This window comes from Poromitra crassiceps, assembly GCF_964638095.1.
Source record: "Poromitra crassiceps genome assembly, chromosome: 15".
Lineage (NCBI taxonomy): Eukaryota > Metazoa > Chordata > Actinopteri > Beryciformes > Melamphaidae > Poromitra > Poromitra crassiceps.
The window spans coordinates 2,386,534-2,411,260 of NC_139634.1; the positions used below are offsets into that span (position 1 = coordinate 2,386,534).

Sequence of the window (24,727 nt, forward strand, 5' to 3'; positions counted from 1 at the left end):
ACTATTTGTGCATATTTAGGAGTCTCGTGGCCTGCGGGAAGAAACTGTTCCTCAAGCGATTTGTGCGTGTTTTTGGAACCCTGTATCTCCTCCCTGATGGTAGCCGGGAGAACAGGCTGTTGTGGGGATGGTTTGTGTCTTTGATGATCTTCAGGGACCTCCTGAGGCACCGCTGGTTATACAGTTCGTGCAGTTCTGGCAACTCGTCTCCTGTTACGTGCTGGGCCGCGCGCCTCACCCTCCGTAGCGCCCTGCGGTCCATGGTGGTACAGTTCCCGTACCAGGCGGTGAAGCAGCCAGTCAGCAGGCTTTCAATGGTGCCTCTGTAGAAGTCCCTGAGGATTTCTTTCCTTAGCCCAAACTTCTTCAGGCGCCTGAGTCCGTGTATTCGCTGTTGGGCCTTTTTGACAACAGTGGCGGTGTGGCCGGCCCAGGTCAGGTCCTGGTGGATGTTGACTCCCAGGTACTTGAAGCTGTCCACCCTTTCCACCACTGTGCCGTTGATGGTGATTGGGGGGTGTGTGCCCCCCCCTCTCCTGTAGTCCACAATGATCTCCTTGGTCTTGGAGACGTTCAGAGAGAGGTGGTTGTCCTGGCACCATTGTTCCAGGACCCTCACCTCCTCTCTGTAGGCCGTCTCGTCGCCCCCCGAGATCAGCCCCACGACTGCTGTGTCGTCTGCAAACTTCACGATGGTGTTTGAAGTTTGAGTCGCCACGCAGTCGTGGGTGTAGAGGTCGTACCAGAAGGGGCTGGAGACGCACCCCTGGGGTGCTCCTATGCTGATGGTCAGCGGGGAGGAGGTGAGGTTGCCCACCCTCACCACCTGGCGGCGGTCTGTCAGGAAGTCCAGGATCCAGTCGCACATCGCTGTGTTTAGTCCCAGGTCCCTGAGTTTGCTTACCAGCCTGGAGGGTACTATGGTGTTGAATGCTGAGCTGTAGTCCACGAACAGCATTCTCACATAGGTGTCCTTCCCCTCCAGGTGGGACAGGGCGGTGTGGAGCACGTGTGCCACTGCATCCGCTGTGCTCCTGTTGGGGCGGTATGCAAACTGCAGCGGGTCGTGGTCCGGGGGGAGTGTGGGACGGATCTTTGATATGACCAGCTTTTCAAGGCACTTGCTGGCTATTGGTGTGAGGGCTATAGGGCGCCAGTCATTGAGGCTGGTCACTTTTTTCTGTTTGGGAATGGGGATGATTGTTGCTGCCTTGAAGCAGGAGGGAACTCGTCGGAGGGAGAGGGACTGGTTGAAGATGTCTGTGTACACGGCTGCCAGCTGGTGGGCGCAGGCCTTGAGGACCCGCCCAGGGATGCCGTCCGGGCCGGCCGCCTTGCGTGGGTTGATACGCAGGAACGACCGGCACACTTCATCCTCAGTGATGGTGAGGGGGCGGTCTGTGGGGGGTGGAGGGTGGGTGGGGTTGGTGGTTAGGTGGGAATGGGGGGGGGTGCGGGGGAGGAAGGGGGGAGGGGAGGTGATCGGGGGGTGGGGGGGAGGAAGGGGGGTGGGGTGGAGGAAGGGGGGAGGGGAGGTGATTGGGGGGGGGGGAGGAGGAGGGGTGGTGGGGGGGCGGCGAGGGGGAGAGGTGATGGGGGGGGAGAGGTGGCAGGGGGGGGAGGAGGGGAGGAGAGGGGTGATGGGGGGGGAGAGGTGGGGGGGGAGGAGAGGAGGGGGGGTGGGGAGGGGTGGTGGGGGGGAGGAGGGAGGGGGGGGTGATGGGGGGGAGGAGAGGGGGAGAGGGGTGGGAGAGGGGGGGGGGGAGGAGGGGAGGCGCTCTGGCAGAGGGGTCGAACCTAGCGTAGAACGCGTTGAGTTCGTCCGGTAGGGTGGGTGACGTGCTGGGGTTCTGTCGTTTCACCTCTTTGAAGTCTGTGGCAGCATGGAGCCCTCTCCACAGGTGTCTGGGGTTGTTAGTGTCCAGTTTTGACTCCAGCTGCCTTCCATAATCTCTACGTGCTATTTTTATAGCGGTCCGGAGGGCATATTGTGCCTGCTTGTATTGGTCAGTTGTGCCAGAGCTGAAGGCGGTGGTCCTGGCGTGGAGGGCAGCCCTGACGTCGCTGTTGACCCAAGGCTTTTGGTTCGGCATTATTTTGACTTTTTTTGTGGTGATCTGCCAATGGCTGCGCTGTCTTTGCTCTGGCTGACCCTTTGGCTTTATACACGCTGTCAGGCTGTCTGTGTGATGCGCACAACATTGCAACACCCACAAGATGGTCTAGCTGATATGGAGGAAATGCAGAAGTGCCCTTTGGAGAACAAGTGGAATAAAGCTTTTTCCAAGAAAAGTGATTTAAAAAACAGAAGTGCCCTTTGCAGAAGTACTGAAATAAACACTTTCTACAAGAAAATGATTTACACAGGGCGAAATACAGAGGTGCCTTTTGAGGAAGTAGTGAAAAAATGACTTTTCACAAAAAAGAAGCCACGCCCCTTTGATGACGTAGGTGCCCTAAACTCCGCCCCCTCGATTTTGGCGTTTCTGCCAAGGGTGGGGTGGGCAAGGTATCCTATTTAACTACTTGCATGCCCTCCAATGTTGCTCCTGGCCAATCCCGGCGCCACAGGGCGTGGTTATTGCTTATCCTATGTGGGGTTAGAAATCACGCGGAACTCCCAGAGTTGTTCTACACCTACAACGTTCCCCTGGGATACGAACACCCGGAACCTACATTAATCATTAACATAAAACACTACGACCCAATAATAAATAATACCATTAACAGTAGCAGCGACAACTACATTATAATCAAAATAACAAATTAAAGTGCATTAATAATTACTAGACCTAAAACGGTACAAAATAAATGAAACACAATAACATAGATTACAATAGCATGAGAAACATCATCCAGAATGAGTGATGGGGACATGAAGGAGCAAGGCATCCCAAAAAAGGTGGACCAGTGCTCATAAAAGATCAATGCAGGTGCAGGTGTTCGATTTGTTGGGCAGGGAAAGGTCATGTTGGCTTAATTGCAGAACAAATTTTTATATAATTTGTGGAAGCAAATAAAGAATTAAAATGTGTGAGTGTCGTGAGTGAACAGAGTGAGTGAGTGAGTGAGGAAGCTTGTGGTTAAGATTAAGAAGAAGAATTTTTAAGATTATTGTCATTTCTGATGTTTTCATTAGGGATGTAGGGATATTGGAATTATTATTTATGATATTTGAAAATTAAACCAATCAGTAAAATAAGAAAAGAAAGTGCAATTCTTGTTAAAATTATTGTTCTTTCATTTTTAAGATTAATATGTGTTAAGATCAAAATGTATGCACAGAAAAACATGTGTATTCTTTAATTGTGGCGTGACGGCTTAACTCGCGCATGCGTACTTGCGTGGGAAGATATCTGTGCGCCGAAGTAGCATTTTAACATCACTAGGTGGTGCTGTCACGCGGAGGGCTCTTTCTCGCCGAGAAGAGCCTGGTGACGCGAGGTTATTCCTTTGTTGTCATGTATTCTAGTTCCGCCCCCGGAAATGGAATGTTTAGCGCGCTATTTGACTTGATTCCATAACAGCGCGCCCCCGCGCACCGTAGACTGTTTCCCTCGCAGAGAGAAAGAGGAAGACGGAGAGAGACACGGAGACACACACACACACACACACACACACAAAGAGACAGACAGAAAGAGAGACACAGAGACCGAGAGGCAGAAGGAGAGTGAGAGAGAGAAGGAGAAGCTTCAGCACACCAGCGTTTTAGTTCCAGCAGCAGCAGAGTTTAAACATTACAATGGCGACTCCTCCAAAGAGAGCGCGAGGCGGCAGCTTGGAGCACCGCAGAGTCAGGAAGATCTCCATCGAGGGAAACATCGGTGAGTTATGCAACGGCTTTAAACAAGAGATGGAAACATCGGTGTGAGTGGTGATACTTTTTTAAACAGCAGGCTGGAGAACATCGGTGAGTTTAGCAACGGCCGCGCTGCTTTTACCCTGCACGTCCCTCGGTGAACAGGCTGGACTTTCTGCAGACATCTTACGGATTGAACTCTTGACTGACGAACACAAACCGTTATTAGTTAATGAGTTAGTTAACGTTAGCTGTTTAGTTCAGAGTTATGGGGGGTTAGTTAGTTTAATTTGTCAGCTTGTCCCGCCTGAACGGACACCATGGCGCCTTCCTGGTGAAACAGATGGCCTATATGGCATTATCTAAACATACTGCTGTTGTTTTGTCTCAATAGGGCTGGAAAATATGTTCAATATTAACATTATTGTCTTACAGTGCAATCTATGGTGATATGTTTGTGGATCTATGGTGATATTGTGATGTTTGCTGTTGAACTGATGATGACAAGCATTTGTAGCAAAAGTTATGGGAGGACTAGGAATAATATGTGAAAATCTCTATTTAGTTTGACTAAACGTTAGTTTAGTTCAATAGGATGCTTGTTCAACATGTGTTTGCATAATGTGACCTATATGATCTAATTTATGTTATTTGCCGAAGCAAGGAGTTTAGCTTGTGTGTATATATATATATATACTGTATATGTATGTGTGTGTGTGTGCTAGTGATGATCATGATTTGGAACCATATTGTCAATCCTAGTGGACAGTGTGTTGTAATCTGAATCTCTAATGTGTCTGTGTTGTCCGCTGGCTGACTTCAGAACAGTATGAGTGATAACACAACAATGGATGTCAAGTAGGGCTGTCCCAAACGATTATTTTCTTATCGATTATTCTAACGATTATATTTTCAATTATTCGATTAATCTAACGATTATTATTATTATTATTTTTTTATTATATAACAATAAATTTACCCGAAACAAATAAATAACCCAAAACTTCTCAATTTCAGTATTTTATTAAAGGTCCCAATTCGTGCAGCTGTAACCTCTTAAAAACGTGTGTCTCTGGTCCATAAAACATGATTCTGGATTAATCTGTCGAAAATATAGCAACCCCGTTTGTTGTGACGGAGTTCTCACTTCCTCATCTCGTCGCTTCCCAAGAATGGCCTGTTTCTATAATATATTCAGAACTAACAGTTCCCATTGGCCGCTGAGGGAGAGCCCGCCCCAGGCTCCCAGCGGCCGATGAGATTAGCGTCTGTGGACCAGCACGCTAGGTTGCGAGTTATCGTTAACTTAACGGTACTACGCTAAAGAGGACATCTCAAAATGCCTAGACTTACCGAATGCACCTCTGCAGTTGCTGGATCACGTACAGTTGGCGTCGCTCCAGCTAGAAGTGTTAATTTTGTGGCTATAGACTAAATGGTGCAGGTAGCTTGTGTGAGAGAGACCCGCGCAGTATGCAGGAGGAAGCTAGTGACGTCCCAATTCCCCCAGATTCCCCTCTGGGCAAACGAAGCGTTTGGGGGTGTGGCTTGGAGGAGACTGCAGGGGGACGCTGGATAGGGACAAATCCAACTGTGGCAGTTCTGAGCATGTGACCACTCATTACAGGGAGGGCTGACAGCAGTATATATGCATTTACAAGTAAAAACAGCTTTTGCACAGAATGGGACCTTTAAACCATCTCATTCTCGTTTGGGGAAAAACTCTTCCACACTGCTTTGCTTCCTGAAAAGAGAGAGAAATAATAATATAATACTGTAGGGACATATTTAAAATTAGTCTAAGTCTAATTTCCATGTCTGTTATTATGATATGATCATATTAAATTATTATTAATATTAATCGTATTATTATAATAGATTTGTCAGTTGCCTGCTCTCATCACGAAAATACTGGACCACCTGACACATAGATTAAATTGATCATCATCATGATTCATCACTGTATGTATATGAAGTAGGGATGTTCATCAGTTATCGAAAATCGATAATTGATCGTTAAGGAATGGAATCGATCATGTGGAATTCTTATCGATTTTGTTATTATTATTATTATTATTTTATTTTTTTGTGGACTAGGTTTGGGTGGAATTCATTCCTCCTCGCCCCACTCCATTGCACAGCCGACTAACGTGAGGTGGAGCTTCATATAGGGCCCTATTCTCCCACAGGCCTTCGGCGCTAAAACGGGCCTTAACCGCAAAAAAACGTGCCTTGCGCCTGTTTTGGGATGATATCAATATGGCTTTACGCTGCCAAATGCGCTTTAGGCCGAATGGGCGTGGCGCAGTCCCAGAATGGGCCAAAGTGGGCGTGTCGGCCTTAAATCTCGGCGTACTGATATCTTCGCACCTGGCGTAAATTTAGCGCTTTGCGCCTTTGAAAACCAGGCCTATTTAGTGCGCCAGTGCTCTTCTGCCTCTCCCCTGTCACCCTTCTCTGTCTCTCTCTGAAACCAGGCCTATTCAGTGCGCCAGTGCTCTTCTGCCTCTTCTCTGTCACCCTTCTCTCTCTCTCTCTGACTCCCTCGCTTAGACAGGCACAACACACTTCCCATATAGGAAAAATAAGTTGTAAGTTGTCTGGCCTGTCCCAGCATGCATTGTGCTTCTCCATTTCGCTACTAAATAGCAACCAAATGAGGCGAAATAGATATAAAAGGTTGATCTAAATTAATGTGTAATGGTAACACAACCTGCAATTGTACACATTTCAATATTGGACCAAATGAAACATCGAAATGAATACACCACCCTATGTGAAACATATATGTCCTCCTGGGCCTATATATATCTCTTGTCGATTTAACGTGATTTAGATAAGTGACAGCGGAACGCGCTGCGGAACGCTTTCTACTGTCATGTGCTATACTGTGATGTCCGCTCCAATAACTTGGCCCTACTTCACATTTAGTTTTACAATAAAAACACATTTATGCAATGACTTTACATAATGTAGGGTATATTTATGTGCATCATTCTACCTGCAGCAGGGGAGAGAAAACGATATCGTTCTGGACAAACTTTCACCAATATAAAATTAATCTCATCATATAGGGATAGGCTATATTTTTCTAGCTGATGCCTTTAGAACATTCTTTTCACTTTGATCTTGCTATAGTGTAGCGTATTTACATGCTTGCAGTATTTAAACTGCAGTTAGATTGGTTTGAGAAGCATAATAATATGGAATAATAGCCTATAATGGAGACAGACAGACTGGATGAAGGAGGGGGGGGGGCAGAGCGCTTGGCTTTCGTCAGGTTTTGCGGGACCACTGGAATTGGAGCTAAAAAGGCAAGCGTGCGATTCGTTTATTGCACTTATCCAATGAGCATGACGGTGCATAATTTTACGCTTAAAAGGCGTGGTTGTAATGCTTTAGGGCCTGTGTCCACCTAGCGTCTTTTCCTCAGGTCCAGCGTCTTTTTTCAGTTGTTTCCAATGGGGTGAGAGCGTATGCGAGTGCACACGGACGTCTAGAGAAAGTGCACAACTCCCAGCGTCTTTTTTCTGCGTTTTTGTGCGCCCGCTCCCAGCGCTTCCAGCTGAAAATATTTTAACTTTCAGAAAGACGCTGGTGTCGGCTGCTCCTTTTCTGGTAACTAATCATATGGAAAAACTATCGCAACAGAGACAGAACGGCTCAATTGTGGGAGCAGATCGGCTAGACACTTAATATTTCTGGTGAGTGTTGTGCTTACTGCTTTTAATAGCGTAGCCTACCTGTGTTGTTAGCATGCTAGCTGTCAGCTATCAAGCTGAACTAACGTTACTTGCAGACTGCTTCCTTGTATATTGTGCGCTGGGATCAGCATTCCCCAGCGCACTTCCAGCGTTTAACGTCGGAAAAAGACGCTAGGTGGACACAGGCCCTTAGGCTGCGTTTAGCGCCAGCATGACGCTATCAAGTGCGCTGGTCCACGCCCACTGATTTGCGCTGCGCCAGGCGCTCGGCCTAGAAACAACACCGATGCAACGATAGGGGCCCATAGTCTCTAGTTTTCTGGCTGGGCACGGGCCTTTGTGCCAACAAAACTGTTTTAAACATGGGGAATTCACACCGGCATGCGCCGGGGACAGCAGAGTGTTGGAGAGGAGACACATTGAAATAAAGAGTTCATTGAGGAGAACACGTTGTCTTTCGTATTTTCTGCCATAGGCATTCATTTTGTAAAAAAAATATAATATATATATATATATATATATATATTAAAAAAATATTATTATTAATATGATCGATAGTCGATAATTGATCGTTAATTTTCCCCGATTTTCGATTATGGACATTTTTCAAAATGAACATCCCTAATATGAACCCTTTCCCTAAACTGAGGAGGATCAGTATTTTTACACGACATGGATTTATTGCATTGTGCAGCTAACTCAGCTTAACACGTTCACTGCCGTCGACGAGTTATCTCGTCAAAAAAAATCCAACAGTTGACTGCCGTGGACGGGTTATCTCGTCAAAATTTTTTTTTTTTTTTTTTTTGACGGTGGGACGTGGATCAAACCCTTTTACATCTCCTATAAAAATATGGGAGCTATTGAATGTGTATAACCTATTTTACCGACCCACTAAGTGGCGACAGTGCTCTCCAGACTAGAGGAAGCCAAGCAAAAACAGCAGCGTGAGGAAGCCATTCTCATGAAAATGGATTGGCGAAAACGCTTTCGCTTTCGCGCTGGGAGCTGGCGGTGGGGCATTCCAAAAATAGATTCTGGGTGCAACACACTTTGAAACACCAGCAGAAAGCCCAGAATCGCACGCAGCTTCATGCCAGCTGAGCTCACAACCGAAAACCCAGAAACGAACGAGCCCCATCCAGACTCGCCCGACGAGCGGCCGCCAGCAGCCAGGCAGCACAGACAGGCAGAGACTCGCCTCGCCTGTGACAAACGCTGCGGCTGCAAAGCCACCAGAGACACACCCACGGAGGGAGGAGTTTGAAGGAGAGGGGGGTGGGGGTGCTGTTATGGAGGAAATTACTGTTCAGATTATTGTTTAGATGTCTGATGTCTCACTGATGCCAAAAATAAATAGTTAAAGTGACTGTTCTATCGAATTTCACAAAAATGCATTTTTCTCAGCTTTCCGTCTCAGACGCTGAAACCATGCTGTATTCAACTGCTAATGCCTACATAACTACTAACTCTACAAACTAACTCTTTTAGACAGAGAAAGCACACATTCTATTAGTTCTTTTGAGATATTTTGTGTTCATAAAGTCCTAGCAGAAAATAATCCTCGGCTCTTGAAAGATGAGCCAGAATCCTCAAAAAAAACCTTGGCAGAAGCTACCTACAGTATTGAAAAAACAGTTGGCAGTGAATGTGTTAATGTATGTTTGCATCAGTGTGGGGGTAAGGAAATAAATAATACAAACGATTTACAGACTAACCGTCACAGACTGTAACAATGGTCGGTAACGTTAGTTTTGATCTCATCTTACATGGCCGTGAACGCAAACAGAAGAATGTAAACAGCCGAATAGCACTGTTAAATGATGCACGCAGTAAATTAACGTGAGCAGCAACAGACTAACAATGGTCTGTAACGTTAGTTTAATCAATTTTCTACATGTTAGCCGTGAAAGCAAACGGAAATATGTACGTTAACGTTAAACGGCCGAATAACACCGTTAAATGGTGTAATGTTATGTTCGCTGCGGTGCAGAAATTACTACTTTCTCCGGCCATCGCTGCCATCTTTTTTGTTTTGTGACGATTGTGACGCGTCGAGGCACGTAGCGTGCGTCGACGTCATCGATTACGTCGACTCGCCGGGACAGCCCTAATGTCACGACCTATATCTTTTGACGCCAGGATCTCAATTATTAAAATCATTGTACTGTATTACCTCAAATTCATTTTCTTAGCTCTATGCTTCCCCTGAGGCCACAGTTTGGGTAAATGACAGTCTGGCCACTGGTTTTATCTGGAATAATAAAAGACCCCCTTTAAACACGCTAAAATGTATTTTGGTCCAATTATTGCGTCTTGGGCCAAACGTCTTGATAATTTGGATACTAGGCTCGATTCCAAGGCTCACCCTCTGCGCGGGCTCGCTAGCTCGACCGCTGCACGGCCTTGCCCGCCCTGCAGCTCGCATACTCAGCCGCTGCATGACCTCGCCCATAGCTCGGGTGCTGCGTGGCCTCGCCTGCCCTATTGGCGCGCAGGTGTGTGTTGCTCACAAAATGTTATTGCCCATAAGTTTACATGTGCGCGCTGCGGGTGTGTGTCTGGCCCCTCATGACATCCCTAATGACATCATCAGTCTTATGACATCAGTCATGTCACAATCCTTGTCTGTGTGTGCCCCCCTTATGACATCACTGATTATATCATCAGTGGGTGGGTGTGTCCCTTTATGACATCACTGTTCACATCAGTGATGTCACAATGCCTCCTTGTGTGTGTGCACAATTGCTCAAGAGGCATCATCACTGATGACATCACCATTTCCAGTTGGGTGACATCATTTACGGCACAACCGGGACACAAAATTAAAACATTGCCCAAATTGCCATATTTATATATCCCGGTGGGACCCCCCTGTGAGTTAGCCCCCCCCTGGTCTGGAACATGACATCATCACTGATGACATCATAACTGAACTTATTAGCCTCAGCCAGGAAGGATGACATCACTGAACTTATTAGCCTCAGTCAGACATCATCACTGATCACTAGGGGTGGGGGAAAAAATCGATTCACCTAAGTATCGCGATTTTTAATGTCACGATTTTTTGGATCGATCTTTTATTCCAGAATCGATAATCGCAAAAAAAAAATCCCCAGAACGGGGGAACGTTCTGGGGATTCTCCTTCAGCAGCCATTATCACGTTGAATTACAATAGGCTACGCACGGGAGTAGGGATGTCAACGGTTAACCGTTAATCGATTAACCGTCGCTAACGTCGTTGTTCGGTTATTGCTGTCGGTCTATCAGTTAATATAAATTTTTTTTTTTTTTTTTTTTTTTTTTTTTTTTTGTCTATTTACTCAATGAGCTCATGCCCAAACAAGGCGTGTCTATTTAGATGCTGAAATGTTAATGCTTTTTGTGTTAGAAATTCTAACACAAAAAGAATTTGTGTTGAAATGTTGATGCTTTTTGTTAATGCTTGTTAATGCTTTTTGTGTTAGAAATTCTAACACAAAAAGCATTAACATTTCAGCATCTAAATAGACACGCCTTGTTTGGGCATGAGCTCATTGAGTAAATAGACAAAAAAAAAAAAAAATTTTTTTTTTTTTTTTTTTTTTTTTTAATATTAAAAAATTATGAATTAACCGATAGGTTAATCGATTATTAGCGTCGGTTAATCGAAAGTGAAATTAACCGAAAATTGACATCCCTACACGGGAGTAAACGATTGACTTGATGACTTCTTGACGATCACAGCTACACTGATTGCTGAGACTGGGCAGCTGGGGGGAGGGGCCGCGTAACTGCACTCTGTCTGGGCACTTTCTCTCTCAGGGGGAAACAGGTGATACCGTGGGGAAGGTATGAAGGCAAAACTTAGTGGTTTTGATACCGTGACTTTTTGAAACCGAGGTATACCTTCAAACCGGAAACCGCTGCATCCCTAGACGTGACCAGCACGAGAGCTGTGATTGGACGTACTTGTTGTGAGGAATGAGGAAATACAATTTCCTCAATTAAAGTCGAAGTGAACCGGAACGGAATGCACTAGCGCGAGCGTCGGAGACTGAAAACAAATCTTGTCTGAGATGACAGGGTTGAGAGGCGGCCCATATACAGTGTTGAGGATTTGATTTGACAATCAGGGACAATCTGGGAACGGCTTTGGCATTGGCCAATCCTGGCGTGTTCCACCCCCAAATCGAGTGGGATTCAGCGTGTTGTCGTGCTACGCGAATGGGATCCGCAGAGTACCAGGCAGCCAGCTGCTTCGTGCGGAGCGAGCGGACAATCCGATGCATGGGTGCTGCCCGCCCACCTGGAATCTCAGAGCGGAGACCCCTGACAACCAGGCTCTCAAGCGCACGCCATTATCGATATTGCGGTAAATACAATATTCCTGGAATGCGAGTTTTAACGAGCCAGTTACATTTCTTTGCATTCTTAGACATTATCGTTTTTGTTTTTTGTTCATGTTTGATACAATTGGCCAAGTTAGTAGTTAGTTTATGGGATAGGAATTCTGCCAGATGACAGGCACTAGGCGCTTTCTACTTCCATTTGGAAGAGAAAATTATCCTGAAATTAAGATTTGATTGACAGCTGCCATGTCGTGATATGATTGGTTGAAATGGGGTAGAAATTTGATAGTACTAACAGTTTCGGCACACATGCCTTCCTCAACACTGAGGAAGGCCTGTGTGCCGAAACTGTTTGTGCTGTGCTGCTGCCCTACCCAGACTACAGGTATTAAACCTTCAAAAAAAATTATTTGTGTGCTGGCGTTTCCTGCTGTGACTTGATATTGTTTGTTCCTTGCACCAAAGATATATATATTTTTTTGGAGTGTGCTCACTGTTCACTTTTTCCCTAGTTTGTATTCTAACCTCTCTCTGTGTGTTTCTCTCTCTAGCGGCAGGGAAGTCTACGTTTGTGCGTCTGCTGGAGAAAGCGTCAGAGGAGTGGGAGGTGATTCCAGAACCCATCGGGAAGTGGTGCAATGTGCAGAACGACAGTGACGACGTTTACCAGGTATTACTACTAACACCCTGTTTACACCTGGTTTTTAAATGTGACCTGTATACGTTATCTGGATGTTATCCGGATAAGGAAAAATGCATGCTAATGCAAGGTGTAAATGCATCATGATAAGGATGTGACCAGAACTTCCTGACCACATCTGGAAGTAGTCTGGCTCACATTCTGTTCGGTGGTCTCATCTATAAAACCTTGCGTAGAATCCCTACTAAAACCATGAGTAACCCGTCCAGTGACTATCTACTCAATCCAATCCGTGTTTCGCCACATAGACGTAGTGATGTAAAAAAAAAAAAATGTTAAGGTATTCCAAAAATGTCACAGGCTCTTTCAATCATTGTGAATTTACTGCATTGAATCCTTGGAATGTTTTTACGCATCGCATTATGCCAACAATGTTTTTATGGTGCGACTAGGATTTTACAGGTAACGTTGTTGTGTTGCGTCAGCACATTGCTTTGTCACGTGTCATTGTGGGATGTGGTTATATGCAGGCAGGCAAAGATGGTGGGACTAGTTAGTCATTCTGTCCCTCGCGGGTCGCAGTGTGTGTGCTGTTAGCAGCTAGTCATTTAGCTCGGGGCAAGTGTCGTTTTAATCCGACGTCGCAGCAGACTCTAAAATATGAGTGGTTTAGGCCCGTTCCAGGCAATGACCGCAAGGCTCTTTGCTTTGCTAATGTTAGCTTTGAGTTAAGTTTTGACAGTCTGCTAACTGACTTAGTTCTCGAGGGGGTGTGGCTGCAGACCTCTGCTGTCAAACCAGCAACATGAACTGCTCAGGTATGTCATCAGGTATTAGTTCTCTGTAAAACTCACTACAAATTTCATCGCCAGTCTTGTTGCCGAAGTGCATTTTCTTTTCAAAATAAAAGCAAAAAAACCTGTAGCAAAATGTTTAAGGGGACAACGTACGCTTTTTCATGACAGTCTGTCTGGATGCTGCTAACTGGGAGATGTAATATTTCAAACAATAGAAGTTGAAGATAACGGGGGGTTGGGGGCTCTTAACACATTGAGTGCCAAGGACGTCTCTGGACGTCCTAAAAAAATGTAACGAGGAGTGCCAAGGACGTCTGTGGACGTCCTAAAATCATAATTCATATTATTCCATAATTCTGCTGTTTAAGGTCGTACCTAGCCAGTGAGCATGAATCCCTTCAAGGGATCACACGGCGCCACCTTAAACATCGTCACGGGAGCTGCTCCACCCACCTCAGATCCTTTACTTTGTACAGGAGACAGCAGGGAAAGACGTGATCAAAGTGGAAACCGATGCATGCTTCAGCCAGAGCCGTATTGATTGCTCTGTCTGCAGCGGAGCGGACAGTTGGCTCGGCTGCATCCGTGCCCACAACTGAGCTCTTCTGCTTATATCTATCTTCTATCTATCTGTTTCTCCACATGATTCCCTGCCAGAAAGCCAGCACCCGAAGCCGAACGGCCAAGCCCTTTTCGTTCAGTCGCGTTTGGCACTTCCTTGTTGCGCGCTGGGATCTGTCCGGGGCAAAAACGGAGTCTGTGAAACAGACTCTGTGCGTGTGGGGAGGAGCCCGCAGCTCGGGGGTGGAGGGGGGGTGGAGGGGGGTGGGGGGAGCAGGCTGCACAGAAACCACACCACGCCACCACATCAGAAAACACCAGCCAGAGTCAGTGAATGTGCTCGAAATTAGAGTGCAAAAAGTATTCATAAAAGTCACTATATCTTGAAAAGTAAAAAAAACCGGCAGAAAACCCTTGAAAGTGCACTTCTTACAGAGGCTGTCATTTCATAATGGAACTGTCTAGAAACAAAATTGTGTGTGAGTGTTCAATGTTTCATTAGAGTCCAGCCCTCTCAATATAGCACTAATAGAAAAAATTCTATAGCTGTTTTCAACTGAATGGAAGTGAATCTGGCACAGGCTCCAGACAATTTTACTGAAGCGCTGTGGCACTCAATGTGTTAATGTGACAATAATGCATCTTTTTAATTTTATGTTTTTATTAGAGTACTACACACAAACACCCTCACAAAGTTAGTGTATTAAATAAAAATAATTAAATCTGCAAGCAGCCTTGAACGGGCCCTCGCACTTTGTGCATGTCGGGGCGTGTCACAGCCACAACCTCTTTCTGGACAGGGACACAGCTCCGAATTTTCATGCGTTTTGGACATGTAAATCGGATGATGTTTGTCACATAAGGCTGTTTTCATGCTCCCAGTAGGTGGCGCTATCATTGTAACTCCAGTCTGGCATGCTCATCAAACGTGAAGTTTGGTGCGGATGTGACAGGGTTCGTACGGTCATGGAAAAGCCTGGAAAATCATGGAAATTAAAATACAATTTCCATGTCATGGAAAAGTTTTGGGAAAAAATTAAATCCCCATAAGTTTTGGAAAAGTCATGGATTTTTTTTTAAATAAATATTTTCATGACGTTCATTTACGCTGAGTTTAGAATAATTTGTGCGCTTAAAAAAATGTAACGTTACATGTAGGCCTATGTGACAGCGCCGCGGGGTAGTGTGTGTGTGTGTGCGGGCGCAGCTGGTGATGATATTGAGTGGCAGTGCCGAGCAGCCGTGGGCGTTCCCCCCTCCTCTCTCACTCAGTGCTGTAGCTAGCGAGCTCAGCACAACAAACATGGCTGCTCTGAGTCTGACCACACGCGGTCTAGTCTTGGACTGTACATGCACAGAGATCGAAGTATGGAATTATTTTTGCATACGTTACGTTGCTGACAAGGGGAGCCCATGCACGGACACAACATGGCCCATCTGTAAACGATGTTTAAACGTGTGCAGGCGAACGGAGCCGACACGTCCAGCTTGGCCAAACACCCCAACTTGTTCAAAGAGCAACATGTTAGCGAATGTTATCGATAACATAATTACATTCCCTCAAATAAGTCGTTAAACGAGTGTTATTTTGTGACTGACAAGCAAACGTTTTTCACCAGTTTGAAAAAAGGAAATGCGATCAGTACGAGCACAGACCCTCTGCCAAGTAACGTTATTCATAACGCCGTTTAATAAGTGATCTGGTTGCGAAAAATCACATAAACTTAAAGGCCCAATCCGTCAAAACTCACTATTACTGATGCCGGTGGCCGTTAGTGTAACTGCAGGCAGCGTGTGAACGAGCTGACGCGCGGGCACCATACTCGCACGCGCACAAGCAGTTGCCTGGCAACAGCAGAGCTGTTCGTTGCTTTGTAACATTAACTCATAAAAGTCACTTGAAAACGGCAACCTGGACAATTTATCGGTCAGATCAGCCTCGAGATGCCCAGGAAGGATTCTGGATGAATTAGGGGACGATATTGTGGCATGTTTGGTCGTGTTTTGGCTTGCATTGGCTGCGGGCACGTCGATACTCATGTTAGCACAAGCCAGGAAATAGCCTGCTCCCCCTGTATGTACGGTACCCTGTAATGCCTGGAGTTGACCAAACTGAACAATCAAACAATGTTTCATAAGCATAACAGTAACGTTAGGCATATTTACGACTGTTAAATTCATTATCCACACAAGACGGTAACGTTATTAGTGGGGCTGGTGGTAATTTCTATAAATGTAAATTAATATTAGTTAACCGCGATTAGCATCAAGCTAACGTTACTAGTATGCAGCCAACAGCCAACTGCAGTCAGAGCCTGCTGGCTGCGGGAAGTGGATAATCATGTTAGCAGAAGCCAGGAAATAGCCTGCTCCCCCTGTATGTACAGTCAAACAATGTACCGTAAACATAACAGACAGTAGGCTAACGTTAGGCATATTTCCGACTGTTAGATTCATTATCAACTAGGGATGTTCATTTTGAAAATTTTCCAAAATCGATAATCGGTGAGAATTAACGATCAATTATCGATTATCGATTTTATTAATACTTAGAAAATTTTCAATTTTTTCAATTTTTTTTTTTTTTTTCAATTTTTTTTTTTAACAAAATGAATGCCTATGGCAGAAAATACGAAAGACAACGTGTTCTCCTCAATGAACTCTTTATTTCAATGTGTCTCCTCTCCAACACTGCTGTCCCCGGCGCATGCCGGTGTGAATTTCTCATGTTTAAAACAGTTTTGTTGGCACAAAGGCCCGTGCCCAGCCAGAAAACTAGAGACTATATGAAGCTCCACCTCACGTTAGTCGGCTGTGCAATGGAGTGGGGCGAGGAGGAACGAATTCCACCCAAACCTAGTCCAAAAAAAAAAAAAATTTTTTTTTTTTTTTTTTTTTAATAATTAAAAAATCGATCCAAATGCCACAGGATCGATTCCAATCCTTAACGATCGATTATCGATTTTCGATAATTGATGAACATCCCTATTATCAACACAAGACAGTAACGTTATTAGTGGGGCTGGTGGTAATTTCTATAAATATAGCTAAATCTATTAGTTAGCCGCATATAGCATCAAGCTAACGTTCAGGCAGACTCACCACCGCAGCTAAATGCAGTCAAACAATAATGTTCCATGACCATAAGCATAACGGTAGTAACGTTAGGGTTGCATTACTTCACACAAGACGGTAATGTTAGCAGAGTTTCTGACCAGGTGGTCAGATACTTGTACTACGGAGTGACAGTAAAAATCTTGAATCTTGAAAATCCATTAGCAAGCAGCTAACGTTATCTGGTCAAAACCACATTACAGTAGCTACAAGCAGCAAGTTCCCTTCATGAACCGAAAACACAGTCCTGACTCTATAGTTTCCCCCCGATGTCGGTCACATTGCTGCTGTCTGGCCAGACGGGCTTCATTAGATAAATATTTATTTATTTAGTCTGGACTTTTTCTGGAGTCTGTGTTGTTTCCTTTAGCTAGCAGCTAGCGACGAACGTAACGTTAAAAGCTACTTCAGCCATTTCCTGTTAGCGTCTAGGACAAGAGCACAAGCTCGTGAACGCGCGAGACGTCACATCCTCTAGCTGTGGCGGGAGATGCTATCCACTTCGAAACTGCGGTTTTTCCATATATCTTCTGAAGGCTGGTCGGAGAGAAACGCCCCTGGTCGCCATTTTTAAGTTACGTCAAGGCGCATTCACTCAGTGCCAATAATAAACACTTTGTGCACATTTATTTCTCGCCAAAATCAACGGAATGGGCCTTTAAGTATAGGGGACATCAGATCACGATATATAAGCTTTGATAACACTGATTATTGTAGTAAAATGACATGATGGCTGTGCATCATCAATAAGTGATATCAGCATAGCAAGTATTCATTGTTATAATAGGCTACAGTTGGTCAGTGCTCAAAAGCAGGCAGGAACAGGTTGGACAAGTGAAAGTGGATCCCTGAATTTAGAGGCAACCACAAAGCATTTTAAGCAAAGCTTGCAATATGCAACAAGGGATTTCTTTCTCAGATGTAGGCTACAGGTAACACAAGGCTAATATTCTTACCTTTGCTCTTCAGTTTAAAGTAAAGCAAATATTCTCATGTTGTGAAGTAGGCTATAAGTCCGTTGTGAAAGCGAGTTGGATGCTGCGTGTCAACCAGCTGCAGTCGGCTTTTATAACCTCGTCACTGCTTCAGAAAATATAGGCTAAAAGTTTGACTTACTGCACGTCTCATCTCTGGCTTGTTGCAGGTAGGGAACTTCTTAATTTAGATTCTCTTTCAAGTTATTTAATTTCATTTTTTTTTTTTTTTTTTTTAGTCCTTTGATGTAAAGATACATTTAATGTAGGCCCGCCAGTGTCTTTCTTTAGGCTTAATTAAACAGGAATATATGACAAACTGTTCAGTTCACAAAGTTTGTGAAGAGTTCATTCACTATAATAAAATACATTTGTTGGACGATTGGATAATAGCTTTTGTTTTTTGTGTTTTATTGTTTAATCTTTATTAGGGATGGGCATTTTAAGCAATTTAAATACTCGAGTACTCTCCTTCTATTATGAACGAGTGCTTGCGCGGGGGGGGGTGGGGGGTCTGTGTGATTACTATGGTAATGACGGAGCAGGGGTAGGTAATGTGTGTGTGTGGGGCTGTTCACACATAACGTTTGCATTTTTGCATGGAGAAAGCATTACCTGGAGCATGTGAGGAGAGGGACTGACTGACTGTGATATTAGGTGAGGTGACGCTAAGCTAACGTCTCTAAAGCCTACCTCAGACAGCATCTCCGATGGTTGGATGGATGGCATTAGCGCTTCGGAGCAGACAATAGTGTTGTGAAACAAGCGAAGGCTCAATTCCAATACATGTCCATTGTCCAGTATCATCCATTTTACTTTATGATCACTGTTACACTAACGTAAATCCACGGATTACAAGGTCCGTCCGGTGTTCTGCCAAAAAGTGAAAACTGACCACTGACCAGTGTGATTAACGTTACAGCTGCAGCTAAATAGTGATCACCAAGAAGCGATCGTCTCCCAAAAAGCGATTCTTTCTCCACATTTCTTGTGACTAACGTTATGGAAAACAACAGTGTAGTCGGTAAACTACTGTAAAGTGTTGAATGAGTTTTATCGGGCGTGCGCTAGGGGTGGGCGATATGACGATCTTAGATCGTTCACGATCAGAATGGCTCCACGATCTGCCTTTCCAGACAGATCGTTAGAATCGCGCTACATGCAGTGCACATTCTATCAGTTGCATTTCTATGTGTGAAAGACGCTTCCCAAGTTTTCCTCCCCTCCCCCTTTTCACTTTGCAAAGTGCAGCAGCATGACAACTAGAGCTGTGCATCTTCACTGATCTCACGATTCGATACGATTCGATTATACAAGTCAACGATTCGATTCGATTCGATTATACGATGCATCTTAAATCGAGGCATCACTTTTTCCGCAATACATGATTTATTTTTTCTCACTTTCTTTTTTCTCACTGTGTGGCTACTTTTAAAATAAAAGTGCATTTGGAATTGCATTGTATTATGATCCATAATTAAAATAAACAACTGCATGTACTTACATTCTATTTTATTTGATTATTAAAAAAAAAAAAAAAAATTTAATAATCGATTTTTGATATTTGTTAATCGATTCAGAATCGTCCTATTAAGCATCGCGATGCATCTCTGAACCGATTATTTTCGACAGCTCTAATGACAACACGGAGCGGAGGGGTAGTTGGCTTGACACACACACACACACACACACACACACTTAACCAGGGCTTGCCTTGACAAGGACCTCCCGTCATCCCAGGGACGTTAAAAATAGCGTTAATTAATTTGAGGACGGAGCCAGACGATAGCCTAAACACACGCTCTGCTCGTTACAATGAACAGCGTTAGAAATGACATGCCACACACACACACGCACACTAAACAGACATGCGGGCACTGGCAGACAGACAAACAGGCAGATAGAGCGGAAACTCATCGCGCAAAAAGTGTCTGAATCTCGGCTGTTCTTTGTGATAGTTTGAGTTTAATTTGCTTCTGTCGGACTTGGCAGTTATTTTAAATGTGAGGACGCATATTTGCTCCTAATCTGCCCTCATCCTGCTGCCTCGTATTCTCAGGAGAGCGCGTTTCTGCTCCACCTTATTTTCTTCCCCCCCGCCTCTCTCACTGCTTAAAGGACGGCTTTCCCGTGGGGAATATGAATATATATAAAATCTCACGCCCCTAAGGTTTTCGAATCCGTTGAAATTTTTGAAATTGGTTGTTCACAGCCAGAGCTATCAACCATCTCTCACATATTTTTTGGCCCAGCCGACGCGTTTTACGTCAGATGGGCCAAGTCCGCCTTGCGGAAGTCGAGCACCTATGAACTACAAGTGTTGTGGGCCTGTGCCGCCATGGTCCCGCCTCTAGAGGTCCTCCACGCCCCTTCACAACTCTTGTACCAAAACAAAAGACAGCCATCTTTTTTCACCGCATAGACTAGGCTAGCTATTGTTAGCTCCCCATAGCTCCTTGCAAAGAACCATATCTCGGGAACGGAAGCACCTCCAGACACGGGACTGGCGGCATTGGAAAGCTCGTCAAATTTTACATAGTAGAAGGTGCGTTGAAGTTACGAAATCAACGCTGAGCATTGATTTTGATTTTTGATTTTTTTTACATGAAATAGTTACATCAGATGCGCGTAACTCCTAGGAAAATGCCTTAAAATGCATGACATTTTTTTTATGAAGACATCTCCCGACATATATACTACCGTTTAAATTTGGTGCAATTTGGAGGCAACATTTTTTTTTTTTATTCTTGTTCTACTAATGTTTTTATGTCGAAGCCTTCTTCTTCTTCTTTGACTTTTATGGCGGTTGGCAAGCATATATGTGCATTACCGCCACCTACTGGAGTTTGATATCAGCCAAATGCCTGAGGGGTGGGCGTGGACTCGAAGGCCACGCGAGCCCAGTGCATTGTGGGAAGTGTAGGATTTCGGGTCCCCGCACCCGCCCCTCCCCTCCACCAGCCCCCCCCCCCACACACACACACAGAGTGGATTTTGGTTGATAGCTCAGTCTGTGAACAACCAATTTCAAAAATTTCAACGGATTCAAACTCCTTAGGGGCGTGAGATTTAATATATCTTCATATTCCCCACGGGAAAGCCTTCCTTTAAAGCTCAACGCTGTGTGTGTGTGTGTGTGTTGAGCCGCATGTCTCTGCTCTGTCCCCACGCTCTGTCTGTCGGTCTCTCTCTCTCTCCATTAAATTAGCAAATTGACAAATGGCAATCGCAGATAGCCATTATATTCGTCCCTTCGCCCAAACCTACTGTATAAATAACAGTGAACCAAGAGATAGATGGATGGATAGATAGATAGATAGTGTTTGCATGCTTGTGAACATTCTTTTTTAGCACATTAATTATTGGAAACTCAGCGTAAATTAATTACATGAAAATATTTATAAAACAAATTGTATTTTAAATTTCCATGAGTTTTCTAGGTTTCTCATGGCCGTACGAACCCTGGAATTAGTTTGGTTGTACTCTTCTAGCTTAGTTCAACACAGTCTTGTGCTCCAATTATCTCACACACAAAAAATCATGTTGGCGGTTTCCTTTAGCCTACACAATATAAAATATTGATGTAGAAAAAAAAGAAAATGTGCTGCACTTTCAATTTGATGCATGAAATGTAGGCCTATATGTAAAATGGAAACTGTTCTATAATAGACTGCTATAGCTGCTTAGAAAAAAATATATACGGTACTGTATATATATCGGTCGATGATCGGTTGGGCAGCTATTTCTCATAGGTGATGGGCAATCGGTGATCGTGGCAAAAAATGTGATCGGAGCAACCCTAGTAATATGGTGATACGGCATAAATGTTGTATTTTCGTTAGGGATGTAATGAACCCTTCTCCATTCCTCCTGCTTTTCTATTTCCATTCCTGGTTCTCTGTAGGAGCTGAGTTCCTCTCAGAAGAGCGGAGGAAACCTTCTCCAGATGCTTTATGACAAACCCAGCCGCTGGTCCTACACCTTCCAGGTCAGAGGAGGCCCCTCTTTCACCACCATCATGAAATAATAAAAATAAATACAGTATATATTAGGGATGTTCATTTCGAAAACATTTCATAATCGAAATTCGGGAAAATTAACGATCAATTATCGATAATATTATTAAGAATATTTTTTTAATATTCTTTGTATTATTATTATTGTTTTTTTTGTTTTTTACAAAATGCCTATGTGCAAAGCGCTATGAAACGCTTTTCAATCCGCCTGGTCCGTGAGGGAAGCGCATAGTATAGCTGGCTCAATCACATTGATCAGGTCTCGATAAGGTTCCAGACGGGTGATCTTTTCTGCATGAACGAGGCGCCTTCCTCGTTAACCATGCTCGGATCTACGATGTTTCAAGTGGTGAATCATTGGCGTCTAGCCGTGTTGTACTTATAAACGGCATCACAGTTCTTGCAATGAACAATGTCGTCTTTTAACTCGAAATGGTCCCACACAAAACTTTGCTTCGCTCGCTTCATTTCCTCGTCTGGCTGAGTGCTGACTCAGCTGATAATGTGCTGTTGCTGTTCTCACCGCAGCCAGCCCAGTGAGACCACGCCCATAGCCCCACCCAGAGGTGTTCTGTTAAGTTGTCTCATAGTTAGGGATGCAGGGGTTAACCGGTTTGACTATTAACCGCGATTTCAAACGTCACGGTTATATAACCGCAGAGGCTCCGTAACACCGGGTGTTTTGTTGTCAAAATAAGTCCGTCAGTTTAAACTCCCATGCGGCGCAGACAGCGCTGGAACGAGAGGAACCGGCCTCTCGCTTCGTTTCCGCACGGATTATTTTAGCGGGTGCACAAAACACAGCTCTCCCACCAGTCTGCTATGCTCCCAATAGCATAGCCATGGACGTCAGCCAAACATAAACTTTTCAGAGACGTGCGCGATGCGACAGTCGCCTGACACGAACTGTGGTCTCCGTGGCCTCTTAATTTGTTTACTGAACGGCCATCGATGTAACGACGTAACGCTAGTTAGTTATCTAACTAGCGTTAGATAACTCCCTTGCCTACGCTAGCATTACAGCTAACGTAATGGCAGAGCCTGAGAGACCACAAGCAACTCAAAGAGATGATCTCTTCCCCCCCAAAACATGTCTAAAGTAATCGGTATGGCAGCATTTCGGTTACAAAAAGGACACCCAGGGTGTTGTTAAAGATGACGGCTCCCCAATCTGCAAAACCTGCCGAAGTCGCAGTCGCAGCTAAGGGCTCCAACACCTCCAACCTTCTACAACACCTGCATAACGTTAGATGATTAAAAATGAATAATAATCAAACTAATAGGCATGGATGAGGATGACACAGTTGATGATAACACTCAAGTGTATCCACATTCGTTATATTTCTCATAGGAGGTCACTAAAAGTTAATCAACATTTACACTAAAAGATAAGTTAGATCTGTTTTTCCACCAGGTTTTACAAGTTCTCTACTCAGGTGATCCAAAAGAAATGTAGAAAAATAATACACCTGCCTGACTATGTTTTGTTCCAAAGAGATCTACTGTCATAAATATTACAGTCAGACTTTGTTTATTTTATTTATCATTTTGGACAAATATTTGCCTTTATTTACCTTTCAAAAGACAGCAACCTTTAAACAATGCATGGACAATACAATAAAACCTCTGTTCAAAGAATGCTCATGTGATTTTTATACGTCCATAAATAATCGTGAAACCGTGATAATCGTGGTTTTTTCTCAGACTATAATCGTACATCAAAAAAAATAATCGATGCATCCCTACTCATAGTCCCATTGTGCCCTCACCTGGTTGCGACCACGTAGTGAAATCTTATACTGTCGTTTGAGCACATTTAGGCCTATTTGATTTGATTAAAAAAATACATAAAAAATCGATAAAAATTCCACATGATCGAATCAATTCCTTAACTCATTCTCTGCCAGGGTCATTTTGGTCTGTGTGCTCCCAGTGCCAGGATTTTGAGCATATTTCCTGATCTTCCAGGACCCACAGAATATTCTGTGCTAGGAATAAAATTACACAACATATCTCACAATAAAGCAGAGACTCTCTTCTTACCCCTTGTAAAAAACTGAAACTCGACCATGTTTCCTTGTTTAGTTACAAGCAGTGGAAGTTAGCTTGTTTTCACTAAAAATGCCCTCCTTTGGACAGAAATATGAGAAAAATAGGTTTTTAGTGAAGGACACTGTTTCAAGCAGAACTCTCTTTTGAGCCTTTTATTTTTTGCCTCAGTGACACATCAGACATATACAGTATTTGTTTTCCCAAATAAATAAATAAAAAATAAAAAATAAGAGAATGTATTTTACAGTTGCCATGTGGATTTTTAGCTTAGCTTGATAAAAGCATAAACAAATGGAACGAACCCTTATGTGGTCACACTCACACACTCTCTCTCTCTCTCACACACACACACACACACACACACACACACACACACACACACAGGAATAACGAGTGCTGTAACGTTACCTGCTGTCACGTTACCTCTCATAACTAACGTTAGCACAGAAGATCACACAATAGCTACGTTAGTGCTGTAAACTTTGAAATGTTTATGTGACACATGTTTCTCCTTGGTTGCTGGGGACGGGTGTGTGACGCGGTTTGACGCGTTTGAGTATCCATGTGATTCCCCCTCCCTTGAGTGTGAAGGGAGCTCTCCCTTGAGAGGGAGAATTGACAAGAGGAAACGTGAAGCGAGTCATGCCGGCGGCATAAGTTATAAACAATGCGTGACAATTATACTCGAATGTTGTGTGTGTGATCATTTCATCTCAAACGCGATACAAAAAATAGGCT

At 44.2% G+C, this 24,727-nt stretch overlaps 1 protein-coding gene across 2 annotated transcripts in view; it reads left to right on the top strand.

The window, feature by feature from the left end:
• The first annotated feature begins 3,628 nt into the window (after positions 1–3,628).
• The window catches only part of LOC310790392 (deoxycytidine kinase 2), a 51,948-nt gene continuing 30,849 nt past the window's right edge, over positions 3,629–24,727 (top strand). Inside the window, exons 1-3 of one of the 2 annotated variants that reach the window (XM_083652073.1) lie at positions 3,629–3,824; positions 12,387–12,505; positions 21,826–21,909. In XM_083652073.1, coding sequence (XP_083508199.1) covers positions 3,743–3,824; positions 12,387–12,505; positions 21,826–21,909 — 285 coding nt within the window. In that variant the 5' untranslated portion in view covers positions 3,629–3,742. The remainder of the gene's footprint in view (positions 3,825–12,386; positions 12,506–21,825; positions 21,910–24,727) is intronic. The other variant, XM_083652074.1, reaches the window with a different exon arrangement.